The following is a 24,164-nucleotide window of genomic DNA, read 5'->3' as shown; positions in this document are numbered from 1 at the left end:
CTAACCAATCTGAAAGATAACACCAAGCTGTACTTACCATCTGGGAAGAACCAGTCAGCATGCTGGATAATTGGCTCAATGATCGTAACCATGTGGACTGAAGTTGCAGCAGCTAGGTCCGCAAGCATCCTTAAAAGGTGAGAAAACATAACATTTGACAGATGTTCTTAATCATACACTTCATTCACAGTGCTTACCCAAAACTGGGCAGTGCCACAAATACTTTCATAGCAAATTTCAAATGTGCAATTCTTTTGTGGGGCACAAACCAGAAATTCAGAAATATACAGAACATAAATTGAGTGGGATTTGTAATTTCCACAAAAAAAGTAAGTTACTATATTTACTTTTTTCTGCAGCTTCAAAGCTTAAGCATTAAAACATCAACCAGTTTTGACAAGTTGTATCTTACTGAAGGAGCTGTGCTATCAATATTGAATATGTCAATGCAGCATTTCCAATTGAAGCAAAGTAAATTACATGAAAAGGCAGGATTGCTGCATGTCAATCCATGCTTGACCTCAGCTGTACAAGTTTCTACCTATGCCCATGTAAGCACTGTGTTTAAGCAATATTTCTGATGTAACAACAGGAAGCTCCATAGCAAGGTGGTAGTAAGTCTGTACAGATGACTATGTAAGCACCGTGTTTGTCTCGTACCTACTCGTATTTCTGATATACCAGCAGGAAGTTCCACACCACGGTGATATTAAGTCTGCACAGATGACTTGAAGGTCGTACTGCTTTTGCCTTAAATGCAAGTGATGAAAATGCAGATACTCCCCTGATCACATGGTCAAGGCAAAATGCCGCTAAGCATATGGATCCAAAAATTCACATGTCAGACCCAACTTGTGGTTATCTCAGTTGAAGTGAGAAGAATAAGTCTAAACTTCAATTTCATTCCCTTTAAGAAAAAGAGTTAATTCTTCCTACTTCTGAGTGTTCTTTATAGTGGTGTATATGTGCAGATGAGATCTGGCCACAACTGAACACTCTCTAGGCTTACATACGAAGAAGACTATTGGGCAAAATCAGCCACCAATGCCCATGGAAGGAACTGATGGAGGGGCCTGGACCTCAAACATTAACCTTTTTTTTAATAGATGCTGCCTAATCTACCGAGCATTTCTAGCATTCTCTGTTGAACAAAGTGAGCTTCATCAACATAGCCATGAATGTCTGTAATTTTGTTTTCCAGGATTCCACAAGTTTTGCTCTCAAGTTTTCCAAGGAAAATGGTTTTGTTTTTGGTTGCATTAGCACAACATAGAGAAGCAGTTAGCACCTCACTATAAAAGCAGCAACGTACTTACCCTTCGTTCTTAGCCCATAGTAGGTTAGGTCCCAGCACAATCGCAATGTTGCTGGGAGTCATTTTGTTCATTTCGCTATATTGCGCAAGTTTCGAGAGAAACTTTATAAGATACCTGTTCAAAGAAAGCAACTCTAATTATAATTCTGGAAACATTTTGCACTGAGTGTTATAGTTTGCTAACTCAGACATTCTCTTCAACTTAGATATATCACAACAAGTTTTACATTTTACAAAGGAAGGCTCTGGTTCCTCTTTCATTTCCTGGCATTTATTGATTGCAGCCAAAGTAATCAAATTGAGTCTCCTAAAATTGACAGCATTCAACCAGCAGCTGCTACAGGATCCAAAAGAGAGTCCACATCTTCTAAGCTACTTGCTGCAAGATGGGCAGTTTCTGGAGGGAATCAGAGCATCTCAGACCCTGTATCCATACAAGGCCCTTTCCAGAACTGCACAGAGCATGCAAGCAATTCATATACATACAGAGGATACAATATCATCAGGATAATTTCAGATGCAATACAATACCCTCTATAAAACTGTCCAGGAACTTCAAGAGAAAATCAAGTAGAAGGAAAAAAAAATAACTAGCTCTTTCTCCTGGATGAGTATAATAGAACAACTTTGGCAATATAACTAAATTTCATGCTATTTATTTTACTGAACAAAAGAATATGGGATTGATGTCCAGACGCTCCTGTAGTGATCATTTTATTCATATTTCAACAGGAATTGCACTGTATAACTAACCTTAATGCTACTATTTAGTTCAATGGAAACAACAGCACAGAAATAGGTCCTTTGGCCTACCAAGTCCACACCAAGCACCTGTCAAAACTAATCCCAGTTTATTCTTCTCACATTCCCATCAGCTCCCTCTGCATTCTACCACTCACTGGGACATTAGGGGCAACTTACAGTGATCCTATAGACATGAGGACAAGTTCATTCACCTCTTCAACTCAGTTTAAGCGAAGCTGCATTTTAAATATGTGGGCTGAAGACACGCGACCACCACCCCACCAAGTCAGACAGTCAAGGCTCCCAGCACCAATCACATTTGTCACTGATCAGTGTAAGCGGAACAAGTGCTACACATGCCCTTACACTTCCTCCCTTACCACCATTCAGGGCCCCAAACAGTCCTTCCAGGTGAGGCAACACTTCACCTGTGACACACATAAAAGTTGCTGGTGAACGCAGCAGGCCAGGCAGCATCTCTAGGAAGAGGTGCAGTCGACGTTTCAGGCCGAGACCCTTCGTCAGGACTAACTGAAGGAAGAGTGAGTAAGGGATTTGAAAGTTGGAGGGGGAGGGGGAGATCCAAAGTGATAGGAGAAGACAGGAGGGGGAGGGATGGAGCCAAGAGCTGGACAGGTGATTGGCAAAAGGGATACAAGAGGATCATGGGACAGGAGGTCTGGGAAGAAAGACAAGGAGGTGGGGGGGGACCCAGAGGATGGGCAAGGGGTATATTCAGAGGGACAGAGGGAGAAAAAGGAGAGTGAGAGAAAGAATGTGTGTATAAAAATAAGTAACAGATGGGATACGAGGGGGAGGTGGGGCATTAGCGGAAGTTAGAAAAGCCAATGTTCATGCCATCAGGTTGGAGGCTACCCAGACGGAATATAAGGTGCTGTTCCTCCAACCTGAGTGTGGCTTCATCTTTCAGTAGAGGAGGCCGTGGATAAACATATCAGAATGGGGATGGGACGTGGAATTAAAATGTGTGGCCACTGGGAGATCCTGCTTTCTCTGGCGGTTGTTTCTTGTTTCTCTGGATGTTCAGCAAAGCGGTCTCCCAGTCTGCGTCGGGTCTCGCCAATATATAAAAGGCCACATCGGGAGCACCGGACGCAGTATATCACCCCAGTCGACTCACAGGTGAAGTGTTGCCTCACCTGGAAGGACTATTTGGGGCCCTGAATGGTGGTAAGGGAGGAAGTGTAAGGGCATGTGTAGCACTTGTTCCGCTTACACGGATGGAGGGAGATCAGTGGGGAGGGATGGGGGGACGAATGGACAAGGGAGTTGTATTTCATCAGGGTGGAGGCTACCCATATTCCATCAGGTTTTCTCCTATCGTTTTGGACCTCCCCCTCGTACCCCATCTGTTACTTATTTTTATACACACATTCTTTCTCTCACTCTCCTTTTTCTCCCTCTGTCCCTCTGAATATACCCGTTGCCCATCCTCTGGGTACCCCCCCCACCTCCTTGTCTTTCTTCCCGGACCTCCTGTCCCATGATCCTCTCGTATCCCTTTTGCCTATCACCTGTCCAGCTCTTGGCTCCATCCCTCCCCCTCTTGTCTTCTTCTATCATTTTGGATCTCCCCCTCTCCCTCCAACTTTCAAATCCCTTACTCACTCTTCCTTCAGTTAGTCCTGAAGAAGGGTCTCGGCCTGAAACGTCGACTGCACCTCTTCCTAGAGATGCTGCCTGGCCTGCTGCGTTCACCAGTAACTTTTATGTGTGTTGCTTGAATTTCCAGCATCTGCAGAATTCCTGTGTTTGCGCTTAACTTCACCTGTGAGTCGGCTGGGCTGATATACTGCGTCCGGTGCTCCCAATGTGGCCTTTTATATATTGGCGAGACCCGACGCAGACTGGGAGACCACTTTGCTGAACACCTACGCTCAGTCGGCCAGAGAAAGCAGGATCTCCCAGTGGCCACACATTTTAATTCCACATCCCATTCCCATTCTGACATGTCTATCCACGGCCTCCTCTACTGTAAAGATGAAGCCACACTCAGGTTGGAGGAACAACCCCTTATATTCTGTCTGGGTAACCTCCAACCTGATGGCATGAACATCGACTTCTCTAACTTCCGCTAATGCCCCACCTCCCCCTCGTATCCCATCTGTTACTCATTTTTATGCACACATTCTTTCTCTCACTCTCCTTTTTCTCCCTCTGTCCCTCTGAATATACCTCTTGCCCATCCTCTGGGTCCACCCCCCCTTGTCTTTCTTCCCGGACCTCCTGTCCCATGATCCTCTCGTATCCCCTTTTGCCAATCACCTGTCCAGCTCTTGGCTCCATCCCTCCCCCTCCTGTCTTCTCCTATCACTTTGGATCTCCCCCTCCCCCTCCCCCTCCAACTTTCAAATCCCTTACTCACTCTTCCTTCAGTTAGTCCTGAAGAAGGGTCTCAGCCTGAAACGTCGACTGCACCTCTTCCTAGAGATGCTGCCTGGCCTGCTGCGTTCACCAGCAACTTTTATGTGTGTTGCTTGAATTTCCAGCATCTGCAGAATTCCTGTTGTTTGTCATTGATCTTTCCTGACCTCTTTTGCTCTCAAACCCAGGCACAAACCAATCTAGAGTTAAAAATAACAATGCCACAAGAGTGGGGAGCATTGTCAACTTGAACCAACAGATGGAACCTGCCACATTCTAGGATTGTTAATGGTACATGACATTCTCTGAGAACGTTAAGAAAACATAATTATAGGAAAGAACCAGCACACGATAAGGGATAGTAATGGTCTGTAACACTGTTTCACCTTCACAGTGTAGCATCCAAGATTGGCAAGTTCACTTGCTTTACTATGTCAAAAGGCCAGAGGCTTAGTTAATTTGGAGTAGCCACCAGGCTAGAGGAAAGAAAGAAAAAAAATGGATCTACTCCAGGACTTCTGCAATGTCCTTCAGTAGCCAGGTGAGCTGGCTTTCCCATGGTAATAAGCAATAACTAGAAGCCCTGCTTAAGAAGTAAAAATATTCAAGTGGTGAGGTGTGGTCTTGAGACCCTCATGAGGAGTGAGGTTACACAAACAGTCCCATACTCTCTCTATTGGACTGGTTCAGTGCTAGGATGTTACACAACTGAAGTGGGAAGTGGAAGTGATTGTGTCTAATTATTATTAGAGCAGAATTAGCCTATTTGGCCCATCGAGTCTGCTTCATCATTCAACCATGGTTGATTTATTATCCCTCTTCATCCCATTCACCTGCCTTCTCACCATAATCTTTGATGCACTGACTCAGCAAGAACCTATCGACCTCTGCTTTAAATATGCCAAATGGCTTGGCCTCCGCAGCTATGAAAATTAATTCTACAGATTCACCATCCTGTGACTAAAGAATTCCTACTCATCTGTTCTAAATTGACATCCTCTAGACCTAGACTCACCCTCTAGACCTCTCCACACCCACTCTATCTAGGCCTTTCAATATTTGATAGGTTTCAGTAAATTCTCCCCCATTCTTGTAAACTCTAGTGAATGCAGACCCAGAGCCATCAAATGCTCCTCATAGGTTAACTCCATCATTCCAAAAATCATTCTTGTGAACCTTCTCTGGATCCTCTATATGCCTGCACTACTTTTCTCAGACAACGGGCCCAAAACCGCTCAAAATACTCCGTGCGGTCTGACCAATGCCTTACAAAGTTACAGCATTACATCCTTGCCCTTATGCTCTGGACCTCTTGAAATGAATGCTAACATTGCATTTGCCACCAACTCAACCTGCAAGTTAACCTTTCGGGATTCCTGCACAAGGACTCTCAATTGTCTTTGCACCTCTGATTTTTGGATTTTCTTCCTGTTTTGAAACAGTCTGCACCTTTATTCCTTCTGCCAAAGTGCATGGCCATACACTTCCCAACACTATATTCCATCAGCCACTTCTCTGCCCATTCTCCCAATCTGTCCAAGTCCTCTGGAGATTCCCCTGCTTCCTGAACACCACCTACCCCTCCAACTATCTTCATATCATCCGTTATTTTGGCCACAAAGCCATCAATTCTATCATCCAAATCACTGGACCATAAGACGTAGCAGCAAAATTCAGCTATTTAGCCCATTGAACCTACTCCTCCACCATGGCTGATTCCAGATCCCATTCAACCCCACACACCTGCCTTCTCACCATATTCCTTCATGCACTGCCACAGGCCTGAATGACTTCTGCTCAGTTGCACTCACCCCCATCATTGCAAAGTGCTTTGAGAGACTGGTTCTATCACATCTGAAATCCTGTCTACCCACTACCCTGGAACCCCATCAATATGCCTATCGCACCAACAGGTCAACAGAGGATGCCATCTCCACGGCACTTCACTCTGCCATGACCCACCTGAACATCCCCAACTCTTACGTCAGAATGCTGTTCATTGACTTTAGTTCAGCATTCAATACAGTGATCCCCTCCAAGCTGATCGCCAAACTTCGTATCAGCTCATCCCTCTGCAATTGGACCTTGGACTTTCTGACTAACAGACCCCAATCAGTTAAGTTAGTCAACCTCAAACAACAGGAATTCTGCAGATGCTGGAAATTCAAGCAACACACATAAAAGTTGCTGGTGAACGCAGCAGGCCAGGCAGCATCTCTAGGAAGAGGTGCAGTCGACATTTCAGGCCGAGACCCTTCGAAGGTCTCAGCCTGAAACGTCGACTGCATCTCTTCCTAGAGATGCTGCCTGGCCTGCTGCGTTCACCAGCAACTTTTATGTGTGTTAGTTAGACAACCTCTCCTCCTCCATTCTCACCCTGAACACTAGCGTGCCTTAAGGCTATGTGCTGAGCCCTCTTCTGTACTCCCTTTTCACCTATGACTGCATTCTTGTACATGGTTCTAACTTCATGATCAAGTTCACAGACAACACCACGGTGGTTGGCCTGATCAAAGGGGATGATGGCCTACAGGGATGAGGTCCAGCACCTGGCTGCGTGGTGTGCCGACAACAATCTGGTCTTTAACACTCAGAAGACCAAGGAGATCATTGTGGACTTCAGGCATGCTAGGTGTCATACTCACGTCCCCATCTACATCAACGGAGCTGTAGTGGAGCGTGTATCAAGCTTCAAATTCCTTGGTGTCCACAATTCTGAGGATCTCACCTGGTCCCTGAACTCCTCCATCCTGATCAAAAAGGCGCAACAGCGCCTTTATTTCCTGCGGAGCATCAAGAAAGCTCACCTCTTTCCCAGGATACTGACTGACTTTTACCGCTGTACCATTGACAGCGTATTCATCAACTGCATCTCAGTGTGGTATGGAAATTGTCCTGTATCGGACCGCAAAGCACTCCAGCATGTGGTGAAAACTGCCCAGCGGATTATCGGCACCCAATTGCCCACCATTGAGAACATCTACCATAAACACTACCTGGGCAGGGCGAAAAGCATTATCAAGGATGCATCTCACCCTAACCATGGACTTTTTACTCTCCTCCCATCAGGTAGGCGCTACAGGAGCCTCCGCTCCTACACCAGAAGGCACAGGCACTTCTTCACTCAGGCTGTGACCCTGCTGAACCTCACATCACAGCACTAAGCAGAATTGCACCCATATTGTACTCTCTCAGCACTTTTATATTTCTGTGCTGTAGCACTTACTTTTTATTCGCAGTTATTTTGTAAATAACACTATTCTTTGCATTTCTGGTTAGATGCTAACTGCATTTCATTGGGTTTGTATCTGTACTCGGCACAATTACAATAAAGTTGAATCTAATCTAATCAGGTAACTATCAATATTCGCCTTAACTATAACCATGGACTTTGCTTTCACTGCAGTCTGTGGCAGAGCATTCCACATATTCACTACTCTCTAGCCAAAAAAATTAACTCCTTAAATCTGTTCTACAAAATCGCCCATCAACTTTGAGGCTGTGCCCTCTAGTCCTGAACACCCCCACCATAGGAAACATCCTCTCCACATTCACCCCATCTAGACCTTTCAACACTTGGTAGGTTTCAATGAGACTCCCCTGCATTTTTCTAAATTCCAGTGAGTACAGGCCCAAAACTGCAAAAAAACTCTTCATATATTAACCCTTTCATGTCTGGAATCATCCCCGTGAACCTCCACTTGATTCGCTTCAATGAAAACACATCCTTTCTGAGATATGGGGCCCAAAACTGTTAACAGTACTCTAAATGCAGCCTGACTAGTGTCTTATAAAGCTCAGCATTAACTCCTTGCTTTTATATTCTATTCCCCTTGAAATAAATGCCAACATTGCATTTGCCTTCTTTACTACAGACTCAACCTTTAAATTAATCTTCTGGGAGTCTTGCATGAGAACTCCTAAGTCTCTCTGCACCTCTGATGTTCGAACCTTCTCCCCATTTAGATAATAGTCCGCACTATTGTTCCTTTTATCAAAATACATTATCATACATTTCCCAATACTGTATTCCAGCTGCCACTTTTTTGCCCGTTCTTCCAATTTGTCTAAGTCCTGTTGCAATCGCATTGCTTCCTCGGCACTACCTACCCCTCTACCTATCTTCATGACAAGCATTGTGAAAAGTAGCGGTCCCAATACTGACCCCTGAGGACAACCACTAGTCACTGGCAGCCAACTAGGAAAGGCCCTTTTATTACCACTTGCTGCCTCCTGCCTGTCAGCCATTCATCTATACATACCAGTATCTTTCCTGTAACACCACAGAATTTTATCTTGTTAAGTAGCTTCATATGTGGTACCTTATCAAATGCCTTCTGAAAATCCAAGTACATGACATCCACTGCCTTTCCTTTTACCACCCTGCTTGTTACTTCCTCAAAGAACTCTACTAGATTTGTCGGGTAAGATTTTCCTTTACAGAAACCAAGGTGACTTTGTCTTATCATTAGTCCTCAACTACACCGAATCCTCATCCTTAATAACAGATTCCAACATTTTCCCAATTACTGAGGTTAGGCTAATTTCATTTCTTTTGTCTTCCTCCCTTCTTAAAGAGTGGAGTGACATTTGAAATCTTCTAGTCCTTCGGGACCATGTCAGAATCAAGTGATTCTTAAAAGATCATGATCCATTAGCTCTCCAGCAACCGCTCTCAGGACTCTGGGATGTAGTCCATCTGGTCAAGGTGACTTACCCACCTTAAGACCTTTGAGTTTGCCCAGCACTTCTTCCTTTGTAATATCAATGGCACTCACTCTTGCTCCCTGACACGCCCAAACATTTGGTACACTGCTAGTGTCTTCCACAGTGAAGACTGATGCAAAGTACCCATTAAGTTCACCTGCCATTTCTTTGTCCTCCGTTACTACCTCACCAGCATCATTTTCCAGTGGTCTAATATCAACTCTCACCTCTCTTTTACTCTTTATATAACTGAAAAAACTTCTAGTATCCTGCTAAATGTTATTGGCTAGTTTGCCCTTATATTTTATCTTTTGCCTTCTTATAGCTTTTTTAGTTCCTTTTGTTGAATTTTAAAAGCTTCCAAATCATCCAACTTCCCACTCACTTTTGCTACCTTTAAAAGCCCTTTCCTTGGCTTTTATGCAGTCCTTAGTTTCCCATGTCAGGCACAGTTACCTACCCCACCATTTGAGAACTTCTTTCTCTGTGGGATATATCTATTCTGCGCCTTATGAGCTATTCCCAGAAACTTCAGCAATCTTTGCTCTACCATCATACCCGCCAGCATCCTCCTCCAATCCACCTGGGCAAGCACCTCTCTCATGCCTCTGTAATTCCCTTTATTCCACTGCAATACTGTTACGTGTGACTTATGTTTCTCTCTCTCAAATTGCAGTATGAAATCAATCATATTATGATCACTGCCTGCTCGGGGTTCCTTTACATTAAGCTCCCTAAAAAGATATGGGTTATTACACATCACCCAATCTAAGACAGCCTTTCCCTGAGTAGCTGCTCTAAAAAGTCATCTTGTAGGCATTCAAGCTGCTCTAAAAAGCCATCTCGTAGGCATTCAACAAATCCTCTCTCTTGACATCTGAGACATATACCATGAAAAGAGATCCCAACATCACTAGTCACTTGCAAGCAACCAGAAAAGGCCTCCTTTATTCCCACACTGACTCCTACCAGTCAGCCAATCTTCTATCCATGCTAGTATCTTTCCTGTAATACCATGGGCTCATGTTGTTAAGCAGGCTCATGTGCAGCACCTTGTCAAAAGCCCTTTGAAAAGATAAGTAAACAATATCCACTGACAACACACACAAAATACTGGTGGAACACAGCAGGCCAGGCAGCATCTATAGGAAGAGGTACAGTCGACGTTTCGGGCCGAGATCCTTTGTCAGGACTAACTGAAAGAAGAGATAGTAAGAGATTTGAAAGTGGGAGGGGGAGGGGAGGATCCAAAATGATAGGAGAAGACAGGAGGGGGAGGGATGGAGCTAAGAGCTGGAAAGTTGATTGGCAAAAGGGACACAAGGCTGGAGAAGGGGGAGGATCATGGGCCTAGGGAGAAAGAAAGGGGGAGGGGAGCATCAGAGGAAGATATAGTGAGGGGGACAGAGGGAGAAAAAGGAGAGAGAAGGTGGGGGGGAGATAAATAAATAAACAAATAAGGGATGGGGCATGAACAGAAGTTAGGGAAGTCAATGTTCATGCCATCAGGTTGGAGGCTACCCAGATGGAATATAAGGTGTTGTTCCTCCAACCTGAGTGTGGCTTCATCTTGACAGTAGAGGAGGCCACGGATGGACATATCAGAATGGAAATGGGACGTGTTATTAAAATGGGTGGCCACTGGGAGATCCTGCTTTCTCTGGTGGACAGAGCGTAGGTGTTCAGCGAAACAGTCTCCCAGTCTGCGTTGGGTCTCGCCAATATATAGAAGGCCACACCAGATGCAGTATATCACACCAGCCGACTCACAGGTAAAGTGTCATCTCACCTGGAAGGACTGTCTGGGGCCCTGAATGGTGGGTGGTGAGGGAGGAAGTGTAAGGGATGTGTAGCACTTGTTCCGCTTACAATGATAAGTACCGGGAGGGAGATTGGTGGGAAGAGATGGGGGGGGCAGGGGCCAATGGACAAGGGAGTTGCAGAAAGAGGGGGGAAGGGATGATGCGATCCCATTGGAGGTGGCCGAAGTTACGGAGAATTATATGTTGGACCCGGAGGCTGGTGGGGTGGTAGGTGAGGACAAGGGGAACACCCTATCCCTAGTGGGGTGGCGGGAGGATGGGGTGAGAGCAGATGTGCGTGAAATGGGAGAGATGAGCAGATGTGCATGGCTCTCCCAGTGGCCACACATTTTAATTCCACGTCCCATTCCTATTCTGATATGTCCATCCATGCCTCCTCTACTGTCAAGATGAAGCCATACTCATTAAATAGACTTTGGTCTATTTATCATGTGCCTCGAAGTACCTAGAAACCTCATCCGTAATAAAGGACTCTGACATCTTCCCAGCCACTGAGGTCAGGCTAACTGGCATATAATTTCCTTTCTTCTGCCTCCCTCCCTTCCTAAAGAGTAGAATGACATTTGCAATTCTTCATTCCTCTAGAGCCATTCCAGAATTCAATGATTCTTGAAAGATTAATACTAATACTTTTACAATCTCTTCAGTGACCTCTTGCAGAACCTTGGGGTGTAGTCTATCTGGTCCAGGTGACTCATCTACCTTCAGACCCTTCAGCTTCCCAAGCACCTTGTTCTTAGTAATGGCAACTTCACGCACTTCTGCCTTCTGACTCTCAAATTAACCATATAATAACCTTATAACAATTAGAGCACGGAAAAAGGCCATCTCGGCTCTTCAAGTCTGTGCCGAACTCCTACTCTCACCTAGCCCCACTGACCTGCACTCGGTCCATAACCCTCCATTCCCTTACTGTCCATATATCTATCCAATTTAACTTTAAACGTCAACATCGAACCTGTCTCAACCACTTCTGCTGGAAGCATGTTCCACACAGCTACCACTCTGAGTAAAAAAGATCCCCCTCATGTTACCCCTAAACTTTTCCCCTTTAACTCTCAACTCATGTCCTCTTGTTTGAATCTCCCCTACTCTCAATGGAAAAAGCCTATCCACGTCAATTCTATCAATTCCTCTCATAATTTTAAACACCTCCATCAAGCCCCCTCTCAACCTTCTACGCTCCAAAGAATAAAGACCTAACTTGTTCAACGTTTCTCTGTAACTTAGGAAATGAAACCCAGGTAACATATTAGTAAACCTCCTCTGTACTCTCTCAATTTTATTGACATCTTTCCTATAATTCGGTGATCAGACCTGTACACAATACTCCAAATTTGGCCTTACCAATGCCTTATACAATTTCAACATTACATCCCAACTCCCGTACTCAATGCTCTGATTAATAAAGGCCAGCATACCAAAAGCTTTCTTTACCACCCTATCCACGTGAGATTCCATCTTCAGGGAACTATGCACCATTATTCCTAGATTCCCTCAGTTCTACAGCATTCTTCAATGCCCTGCCATTTACTATGTATGTCCTATTTTGATTAGTCCTACCAAAATGTAGCACCTCACATTTCTCAGCATTAAACTCCATCTGCCATCTTTCAGCCCACTCTTCTAACTGGCCTAAATCTCTCTGCAAGCTTTGAAAACCTACTTCATTATCCACAACGCCACCTATCTTAGTATCATCTGCATACTTACTAATCCAACTTACTACCCCATCATCTAGATCGTTAATATATATGATAAACAACATTGGACCCAGTACAGACCCCTGAGGCACACCGCTACACACCGTCCTCCAATCTGACACACATTTATCCACCACTACTCTCTGGCGTCTCCCATCCAGCCACTGCTGAATCCATTTTTTTGCTACTTCGATATTAATGTCTAACGATTGAACCTTCCTAACTAACCTTCCATGTGGAACCTTGTCAAAGGCCTTACTGAAGTCCATATAGACAACATCCACCACTTTACCCTCGTCAACTTTCCTAGTAACCTCATGAAAAAATTCAATTAAGATTTGTCAAACATGACCTTCCACGCACAAATCCATGTTGACTGTTCCTAATCAGACCTTGTCTATCCAGATAATTATATATACTACCTCTAAGAATACTTTCCATCAATTTACCCACCACTGATGTCAAACTCACAGGCCGATAATTGCTAGGCTTACTCTTAGAACCCTTTTTAAACAATGGAACCACATGAGCAATACGCCAATCCTCTGGCACCATCCCCGTTTCTAATGACATTTGAAATATTTCTGTCAGAGCCCCTGCTATTTCCACACTAACTTCCCTCAAGATCCTAGGGAATATTTTGTCCCGACCCGGAGACTTATCCACTTTATATTCCTGAAAAGCACCAGTACTTCCTCTTCTTTAATCATCATACTTTCCATAACTACCCTTCTTGTTTCCTTTACCTTACACAATTCAATATCCTTCTCCTTAGTGAATACCGAAGAAAAGAAATTGTTCAAAATCTCCCCCATCTCTTTTGGCTCCACACACAGCTGTCCACTCTGATTCTCTAAGGGACCAATTTTATCCCTCACTATCCTTTGGCTATTTATATAACTGTAGAAACCCTTTGGATTTATTTTTACCTTACTTGCTAAAGCTGCCTTGTATCTTCTTTTAGCTTTTCTAGTTTCTTTCTTAAGATTCTTTTTACATTCTTCATATTCCTCCAGCACCTCATTAACTCCAAGCTGCCTATATTTATTGTAAATCCCTCTCTCTTTCCGAACCAAGTTTCCTATATCCCTTGAAAACCATGGCTCTCTCAAACTTTTAACCTTTCCTTTCAACCTAACAGGAACATAAAGATCCTGTACCCTCAAAACTTCATCTATAAATGACCTCCAATTCTCTATTACATCCTTCCCATAAAATAAATTGTCCCAATCAACTCTTTCTAAATCCCTTCGCATCTCCTCAAAGTTAGCCTTTCTCCAATTAAAAATCTCAACCCTGGGTCCAGTCCTATCCTTCTCCATAATTTTATTGAAAGTAATGGCAGTGTGATCACTGGACCCGAAGTGCTCTCCAATACATACCTCCGTCACCTGCTCTACCTCATTCCCGAACAGGAGATCCAACACTGCCCCTTCTCTAGTTGGTACCTCTATGTATTGCTGCAAAAAACTATCTTGCATACATTTGACAAACTCCAAACCATCCAGCCCTTTTAATACAAAATTAAAATCTCCCACAATCACAACTTTGTGCTTACTACAAATATCTGCTATCTCCTTACAAATTTGCTCCTCCAGTTCTTGGTCCCCATTAGGTGGTCTATAATACACCCTTTTAAGCGTCACGACACCTTTTCTATTCCTCAATTCCACCCAAATAGCCTCCCTGGTCGAGTCCACTAATCTATCCTGCCAGAGGACCGCTGTTATATTTTCTCAAATAAGCAATGCAACACCTCCCTCTCTTGCCCCTCCTATTCTATCACACCTGAAGCAACGAAATCCTGGAATATTTAGTTGCCAATCACACCCCTCCTGTAACCACGTTTCACTAATAGCTACAACATCATATTTCCAGGTATCAATCCATGCTCTAAGCTCATCCACCTTTCTTACAATGTTCCTAGCATTAAAATAGATGCATTTAAGAAACTCTCTACCTCTTACTCTCTGTTTACCCTTAATGGAGCAAACAACTTTGTTATCTTTTTCTTCCTTGTCCCCTACATTTTTGGTCTGAGTGCTCCTGATCTCTGTCCCCTGCCTATCCTCCCTCACACACTGTCTACTAGCTTTCTCTATTTGTGAACTAACCTCCTCTCTCCTAGTCTCTTTAATTTGATTCCCACTCCCCAACCATTCTAGTTTAAAGTCAACTCAGTTGCCCTCGCAAATCTCCCCACCAGGATATTGGTCCCCCTAGGATTCAAGTGTAACCCGTCCTTTTTGTACAGGTCACACCTGTGCCAAAAGAGGTCCCAATGATCCAAAAACTTGAATCCCTGCCCCCTGCTCCAATCCCTCAGGCATGCATTTATCCTCCACCTCATTGCATTCCTACTCTCACTGTCGTGTAGCACAGGCAGTAATCCCGAGATTACTACCTTTCCGGTCCTTTTTCTCAACTCCCTTCCTAACTCCCTATACTCTCCTTTCAGGACCTCTCCCCTTTTCCTACCTATTCCATTGGTACCTATATGTACCACGACCTCTGGCTCCTCTCCCTCCCACTTCAGGATATCTTGGACGCGATCAGAAAAATCCCGGACCCTGGCACCAGGGAGGCAAACTACCAACCGGGTCTCCAGACTGCGTCCACAGAATCGCCTAAAAGACCCCCTTACTATCGAGTCCCTTATTACTACTGCCCTCCTCGTCCTTTCCCTACACTTCTGAGCTACAGGGCCGGACTCTGTGCTGGAGGCACGGCCACTGCTGCTTCCCCCAGGTAAGCTGTCCCCCCCAACAGTACTCAAACAGGAGTACTGATTGTCAAGGGGCACAGCCACAGGGGTACTCTCTATTACCTGACTCTTCCTCTTCCCCCTCCTAGCCGTGACCCAGTTGTCTGCCTCCCGTGGCCCCGGTGTGACCACCTGCCTGTAACTCCTCTCTATCAACTCCTCACTCTCCCTGACCATATGAAGGTCATTGAGCTGCAACTTCAGTTCCCTAATGCGGTCCCTTAGGAGCTGCATCTCAGCGCACCTGACGCAGATGTGGACATCCGGGAGGCTTGGAGACTGCAGGACCTCCTACATCCGGCACCGAGAACAACAAGCTGCCCTCACACTCATGCTTCCCCTCTCCTCAAATAACAACAAAAAATGAATACCAAACCCTCTTCGCTTTGCCTGCTTCCGCCTAAGCCCGTTGAGCCAAAGCCCATAAGCCTTCACTCTGCTCCCGGCTCACTATGCTGTCCGCTGTATAAGGCTGTGCTCCTTTTAAATCTTCCACGCTTCACTCCCCGACGTCACACGCCTGCGGAGTCCCGCCTCTCTGAACACCGATGAAACAAAACCCAAAAAATTCAGAAATGGCTTCCTCCGCACTCCCGCTCCAAATCTCAGACTTCCTTCTCTGAATTACCGGTATACTGCTGGTGTCTTCCACAATAAAAGACTGATGCAAGAAACTTATTTATTCATAGAGTCACAGGAAAATACAGTATAAAAACAGGCCCTTCAGCTCATATAGCCCATCAAGCCATTTAAGTTGCTTACTCTCATTGATTTGCAGCAAGATGGTAGCTCTCCATTCCATTACCATCCATGCACCTACTAAACTTCTCCTAAATATTGAAATCGAACTCAGATGCACCACTTTTGCTGGCAGCTTATCCACACTCTCACGACCCTCTATGAGTGCCATTTCTTTCTCCCCTTTACTACTTCTCAAGCATCATTTTCCAGTGGTCTGATATCCACTCTCACATTTTTACTCTTTAGTATCTGAAAATACTTTTGGTATCCTCTCTTATATTATTGGCTAGCTTGCCTTCATAATTTCATCTTTTTTCTCCTTTTGGCTTCTTTAGTTGCCTTCTGTTGGTTATCAAAAGCGTCCTGCAATCCTTCAACTCCCCACTAATTGCAATATTATATGCCCTCTCTTTTGCTCTTTGCTGTCCTTAACTTCCCTTATCATCCATCATTTTCCCTTTTGATTACTTCTTCATCTTTGGAATGCATTTATCCTGTGTGCCTGAATTCTTCCCGGAAACTTCTACCGTCATCCCTGCTAGTACCCCCTTCCAATCAACTTTGGCCAGCTTCTCCCTCATGCCTCTGTAATTCCCTTTACTCCACTTCAATACTGATACATCTGTCTGATGGAACACAGATACTGTAGTTGCAATGGGCAGGACTATTGACGTGGTACTGTACTGAAGAACAGAAACAGCAGGAGGAAGATAGGTTGTAGAAACAGGATTCAACTCCTTTCCAAACCCTGATACAGAAAGAGAACCTGGGATTACAGAGAGACTTGGAATGAGAGACTGAGAACAAAGGAAAGCCACAAGTCTGATCTAGACCAATCGCCTTACATCCAGACAGGTAGAGTACCACGCAAACTTTGAATGTTATCTTTGTAATTTAGAGTTTGAACAAAGATAAGTACATTTTCCGCCAGTTGTTAACTGTGTAATCCTGATATGTACAAGTCAGTATATGGCAAACCACTAGCTCCACCTGGTCTAAACTATTCTACAATCAATATTTTCCAATTTTCATCCACCAAATTAATTTGCAAGGGCTGTAGATTGTGATGGAGAGGTGAGCCTGCAGCAGCATGTAATGTCAGTTCTACACAAGGTATTTGAGAGCACCAGAATTGAAGTAGTAATTTTTTTTTGTAGGAATGTCTAGTTTCTCACATTGTTGCCAACATTCATCTCAAATCTGGTAGCAGCTTCACTAATCTTATTTTGTGATTTAAAAAATATACCTGAAGTTGGAACTGTGGGACTTTGGCATCTTGCTGCAGGTTAACCAGAGGGCTTGCAGTTTCTTGTCTGGTTCTGGCACACTGTGACAGAATAGAATGGAAGACAGTGAATACAGTTTAGGAATCTGTAGGGGTGCATTCTTTTAACATGTACACACTTCATAGACCAAAATCAATATTGTACAAAACAAGTGCAGAATGAGTCGGTCACCCTCACCTTGCAGCCTGAACCCACTCATCGTAAAGCTGGAATGTCATTAAAGGCTCTGGAAGTTCTCTCAGATATGACTTTAAGGCACCTGAATGCAAAGAGACACCTATAACATTAGTATCTAACAGCGTCACCTAAACGAGCATCTTTTCTTGTTAGTAGTTGCTTCTTCATGTAAACAATGCATATAATAATTAACAATAGAACTCAACATAAAGTAGCTCACGTGATAAATTGTAAATGAAATTGTTACTTTTGCAATGCTACCCGATACCTAGAACTTGATTCATGATCACAACAAATACCAGTTGGTATACCTCTCATGTAAATATGAAGTGAATATTGTCAGAAAACTTTCACAGCAGACCACTGATGGTACATCATTCCAAACATTCCATGTTTTAATCTGTCACTTGGATTAACTTCCCATTTAATGGCAGTTGTTCAAATCTAAAGGAGCACTCACAGCAACGTTAACTCTTCTACATTATTCTCATTATGAGTGTCCATCCAAAGCCTAACACAGCTGAATTGTGTGAACATATAAAATACAATGAAAATTAAATAACTGCATCTGCTGGAAGTAAGAAATAAAAGTAGAAAATACTAGAAACACTCAATAGATAAGGTAGCAACTGTGGAGAGAGAAACAGCTTATGTATCAGGTGGAAGTTTCAGGCTGCTGAGTTTAAACTATTCATTCATTTCACCCCCACAAAAACATCTTTGTGAGTGACAGCTTTTTTTTTAGGTGCATAAGCAATTCAATTTACTTCCAAACTGCTGTGGTCCTTATGTGTGGTATTTACCTGCAACAGCATGCGGGTCAGAATAGAATTCCTCAAGTTGGGAAGTAGAGCAATCCAATGCAGCCTTTAGCTTTTTCAGCTTGGATGCTCCAGCAGCAATCCGGAAAAGGCCCTACAACAAGAAAACGTAATTTTTTTATTCAGTCATTTACAGGCTGCTGGTGTCGCCAGCTAAGCCAGCATTTATTACCCACCCTTAGTTGCCCTTGAGAAGGTGGTACACCCACAGTGCTGTTAGAGAGGGAATTCCATGATCTTGACCCAGCAACATGAAGGAACGGCGATATGTTTCCAAGTCAGGATTGGTGAGTGACTTGGAGGGGGATTACACATACAAAACAACAAGATTTTTATAGACTGCACCAAAGTGTGATAACAAATACGTAGCTATCATAAAGATAAACAAAATGCTGCAGACATCAGGTGACCCTCCTTTCCTCTTACTCTAAGGAATTACAAGGGTAAAAAGACCTTGGTGGGAGTTATATAAAGTCTCCCAAACAAGTCACAATGGGAGACAGAAAATGCATGCCAAAAGGGCAATGTTACAATGGTCATGGGGGATTTCAATATGCAGTAGATTGGGAAAATCAGGCTGGTGCTGGATTTCAAGACAGGAATTCCTAGAATGCCTACAAGATGGCTTTTTAGAGCAGCTTGAGGTTGAACCCACTTAGGGAAAGGCTATTCTGGATTAGGTGTTGTGCAATGAACAGGAAATGATCAGAGAGCGCAAGAACTCTTCGGGGCAAGTGATCATAATATGATCAAATTCACCCTGAAATTTCAGAAGGAGAAGCTAGAGTTGGATGTATCAGCATTACAATAAAGTAAAGGAATGAGAGAGGAGCTGGTCAGAATTGGTTGGACAAGAAAACTGGCAGGGATGACGGCACAGCAGCAATGGCTGGAATTTCTGGAAGCAACACATCCCAAAGAGAAAGAAGCATCCTCAAGGCATGATGACACAACTGTGGCTAACAAGAGAAGTCAAAGCCAACAAAAAAAAACAAGAGAGGGCATAAAATAGAGCAAAAATTACTGGGAAGATGAAGGATTGGGAAGCTTTTAACTATCAACAGCAGGCAACTAAAACAGTTATTAAGAAGGTAAAGATGGAATATGAAAGTAAACTACCCAATAATATTAGAGAGGATACCAAGGGTTTCTTCAGATACATAAAGTGTAAAAAAGAGGTGAGAGTGGATATCAGACTGCTGGAAAGCGATGCTGAAGAAGTAGCAAAGGGGTACAGTGAAATAGCGGGCAAACTGACTAAGTATTTTGCATCAGTCTTCACTGTGGAAGACACTTAGCAGTGTGGTGGAAGTTCCGTGTGTCAGGGGGTATGAAGTGTGTGAAGTTACCATAACTAGAGAGAAAGTTCTTGGGAACTGAAAGGTCTGAATGTAGATAAGTTATCCGGACCAGGTGGTGTACACCTCAGGGTTCTGAAAAAGGTGGCTGAAGAGATTGTGAAGACATTAGTAATGATTTTTCAAGAATCACTAGATTTTGGAATGGTTCTGGAAGACCAGAAAATTGCAGGTGTCACTCCACTATTTGAGTAGGGAAAGAGGCAGCAGAAGAAAGAAAATTGTAGGCCAGTTAGTCTGACCTCAGTAGTTGGAGTTGATTGTTACGGATGTGGTTTCAGGGCATTTGGAGGCACATGATAAAACAGGCCATAGTCAGCAAAGTTTCCTCAAGGAAAAATCTTGCCTGACAAATCTGTTGGAATTCTTTGAAGAAATGACAAGCAAGATAGAGAATCCGTTGATGTTGTGTTCTTGGGTTTTCAGAAGGCCTTTGACAAGGTGCCAAACATGAGGCTGCTTAACAAGCTATGAGCCCACGTTATTACAGGAAAGATTCTAGCATAGATAAAGCAGGTGGATAGCAAAGAGTGGGAATAAAGTGAGCCTTTTTGGTTGGCTGCCAGTGACCAGTGGTGTTCAACAGGGGACTGTGCTGGGATCGATTCTCTTTACATTATGTGTCAATGATTTGGATGACGGAATTGATGGCTGTGTTGCAAAGTTTAGAAAATACAAAGATAGGTAGAGGGGCAGGTAGTTTTGAGTAGATAGAGAGGCCGCAGCAGGACTTAGACAGATTAAGAGAATGAGCAAAGAAATAGCAGATGGAATACAGTGTCAGGAAACCTAATGAATGGCAAAAGGCCTTGATAGAGTGGATATGGAAAGGATGCTTCATATGATGGGAGAGACTAAGATCAGTGGTAATGCACCATTAAGCTGGATGCCAACCGCCGTAAAACAAGAAGAAGAAGAGACTAAGACCAGAGGACACAGCCTCAGAATAGAGGGTTGTCCTTTTAAGACAGAGATGAGGAGGTATTTCTTTAGCCAGAGAGTGGTGAATCTGTGGAATTCATTGCCAGAGGCAGCTGTGGAGGCCAAGCCTTTATGTATATTTAAGGCAGAGGTTGATAAGATTCTTGAATGGTCAGGGCCTGAAGGGATCAGGGAGAAGGCAGGAGATTGGGGCCGAGAGGAAAACTGGATCAGCAAAGTGTAATGGTAGAGCTGACTCGATGGGCCAAATTAGCTAATTCTGGTCCTATATCTTATGATCTACTCGGTAAAGATTATTGGTAGGAGGACATGAGGAACAAAGGGCTTTACTTCAACTGCTAGTTCATGGCTAAAAGGTGTCTGCCATTGGGAGGTGGAAGAAGGTCCTTTGGCCCATCTAGTCTATGCTGAACTATTATTTTGCTGAGTCCCTTTGGCCTGCACCTGGACCACAGCTCTCCATACCCCCTCTTCCACGTACACGTCCGAACTTCTCTTAATTGTTGAAATTGAACCCACATCCATCACTTCAGTTAGCAGCTCCTTCCACACTCTCACCACCCTCTGAGTGAAGAAGTACCCCCACAGGTTTCCCTTAAACATTTCACCTTTCATCCTTAACAGCCATGACCTCTAGTTCTACTCTTACCCAACCTCTGTGGAAAAACGCTTGCTTGCATTTACCCTATTGTATACCTCTCATAATTTTGCATACCTCTATCAAATCTCATTCTCCTATGCTCCGGGGAATCAAGTCCTAAAGTACTAAACCTTTCTCTATAACTCAAGTCCTGCCAATTTCTTTATAAATTTTATGATCCTATCTACCTGTGATGCCAATTTCAAGGAATTAAGGACCTGTATTCCCAGATCCCTCTGATCTACCTCACTCCTCAGTGCTTACTGCTCACTGTGCAAGTCCTACCTTGGTTTGTTCTTCCAAAGTGCAAGCTCTCACACTTGTCTATTTGCCATTTAATTAAATTCCATGAAATTCCATTAATTAAATTTACATTAAATTCCCCTGTTATCTTTCAGCCCATTTTTCATCCAGTCCAGATCCCATTGCAAGCTCTAATAGACTTCCTCGCTGTCCACCAATGCTCCCAATCTTGGTGTTGTTCACAAATTTGCTGATCCAGTTAATCATATTGTCATCCTGTCACTGACATAGATGACAAACAAAAACTACCCACCACCGATCTCTGCGGCACACCACTAGACACAAGCCTCCAGTCAGAGGCAACCATCTACTACCACTCTCTGGCTTCTCTCATGGCCAATTTCTACCTCACTCTGAATGCCAATCTTCTTGACCAACCTTCCATGAGAGACCTTGTCAAAGGACTTGCTAAAAGACTTGCATCCACTGCCTTTCCTTCAACAACTTTCCTGGGTAGATAAGAGCTATCAAGTACAAAGCCATATTGACTATCCCTAATCAGTCCCTGTTGATCCAAATACTTATAATCCCTTTCAATAACATACCCACCACTGATGTCAGCCTCACCAGCCTATAATCTCCTACCTCATTCTTAGAGACTTTCTTGAACAACAGAACAACATCAGCTATCCTCCAATCCTCCAGCACTTCAATCTTGGCTAATAATGTTTTAAATGTCTCTGCTGGGGCCCTGAAATTTCTGCACTTGTCTCCCACGAGATCTAAGAGAACACACCCTAATGTGTCTCAAGACAACAAACTCCTCCTCCTCTGTAATTCATGTACAGTCCAATACCTCCCTTCTACACACTCGGTGTCTGAGTACCCAAGTAAATACAGGTGCAAAAAAATCCACTGAAGATCTTTCTCCTCTCAATCTCCAAGATGACCATTTGTGTCCCTTGCTATCCTTTTGTTCTTAATAGATCTGTAGAAGCCCTTGGGATTCTCTTTTACCTGATCTGTTAGAGCAAATTCATGCTTTCTTTTAGCCTTCCTGATTTCCCACTTAAGTGCTCTTTTGCATTTTTTATACTCCTGAAGTACCTCATTTGGTCCTAGCAGGCTATATCTGCTACACATCTCCTTCTTCTTCTTCTTAAACAGGCCTCACAACCTCTCGGAAATGGATGCACATCAGTTCTGGCAGTGTCTGCAGGTTATTACTTTCTACAAAGCAAAACCTAACATCACAAATGGCTGTGATGTTTCACTCCCAGATGTGCTTAACACCTTTTATGTACACTTTGAAAGGGAGAATAAAACTACATCAGTGTGAATCCTTGCAGTATCTAGTGACGCTGTGAACTCTGTCTCAGAGGCCAACGTCAAAACATTTCTCTTTATTTTTCCAATATTTTTTATTAAACTTCATATACACAAATACAGAATTCATAAGGATTCTTATTATAAATCAAAATAAGGTAGCACAAAATGTACTATATATAAATCACACTGATACAATCACGTTATCCCGTATTCATGATCAATCAAATAAAATAAATTGAATTATGAAATACAATAATATGGTTAATTATATTATTAAAAAAATCTACACCCACTACCAAGACAAAGCTGGTTGGTAAAAAAGCAAAAGAGAAAAAAAAGAGTACTTTACCATGTACTAATAGCCCAGATATATATTTCAATAACAATAACAATTCAAAGATTTTCAAAATAGTTCAGAAAAGGTCCCCATAGCGTTTGAAAACCTTGATTAGAATCAGAAATTGAACAACAAATCTCTAAATTTAAACATGACATAACATCGCTTAACCATTGAGCATGTGTAGGGGGGCAACCTCCCTGCATTTAAACAAGATCGCCCTCCTAGCCATAAGAGAAATAGAAGCCAGTACCCATAAATGAGAAGGCTCCAAAATTATAGCTCTTTCCTCAACAATACCAAATAAGGCAGTCAAAGGATTGGGCTTAAAATTAACTTTAAAAAGTACAGAAAAAGTTTGGAATACATCTTTCCAATATTTTTCAAGGCTCGAAAGAACATTTTTCAAGAGGATGAACTTTCACAAGGTATCATGCCCTGATGGTGTACCTGGCAGGGATCTGAAAACCTAACTAACAGGAGTACTCAAGAACTTCTTCAATCTCTCACTGCTGCAGTCGGTGATCCCCAACTCCTTCAAAAGGGTGACAATCATACCAGTGCCCAAAAAGAGCAGGGAGAACTGCCTTAACAACTATCACCCAGTGGCACTTGCATCTACTTGATGAAGTACCTTGAGTGGTTGGTCATGGCTAGAATCAACACCTGCCTAAGGAAGGACTTGCCCGTCTGCAATTTGGCCATCGCCACTATAGGACTATAGTAAGTGCAGTCACACTGGCTGGCTTCTCAGCCTTGGATCACCTGCATCAGGCTGCTGTTTATTGACTACAACTCAGTTTTCAACACCTTCATGTTTTCAGTTCCAATCAACAAGCTCCAAAACCT

At 43.4% G+C, this 24,164-nt stretch overlaps 1 protein-coding gene across 4 annotated transcripts in view; it reads right to left on the bottom strand.

The window, feature by feature from the left end:
- Positions 1-24,164, bottom strand: part of arhgap17a (Rho GTPase activating protein 17a) — a 187,307-nt gene that overhangs the window by 36,099 nt on the left and 127,044 nt on the right. For all 4 annotated transcript variants that reach the window (XM_072268334.1, XM_072268331.1, XM_072268332.1 and 1 more), the window contains exons 11-15: positions 18,449-18,560; positions 17,646-17,727; positions 17,429-17,509; positions 1,317-1,430; positions 38-129 (exon numbers count right to left, since the gene is read on the bottom strand). In XM_072268334.1, the coding sequence (XP_072124435.1) occupies positions 38-129; positions 1,317-1,430; positions 17,429-17,509; positions 17,646-17,727; positions 18,449-18,560 (481 nt within the window). The remainder of the gene's footprint in view (positions 1-37; positions 130-1,316; positions 1,431-17,428; positions 17,510-17,645; positions 17,728-18,448; positions 18,561-24,164) is intronic.

Source organism: Mobula birostris, chromosome 9 (assembly GCF_030028105.1).
Source record: "Mobula birostris isolate sMobBir1 chromosome 9, sMobBir1.hap1, whole genome shotgun sequence".
NCBI lineage: Eukaryota > Metazoa > Chordata > Chondrichthyes > Myliobatiformes > Myliobatidae > Mobula > Mobula birostris.
Note: the sequence above shows the minus strand (reverse complement) of the source record. Positions and strands in the feature narration are given on the sequence as shown.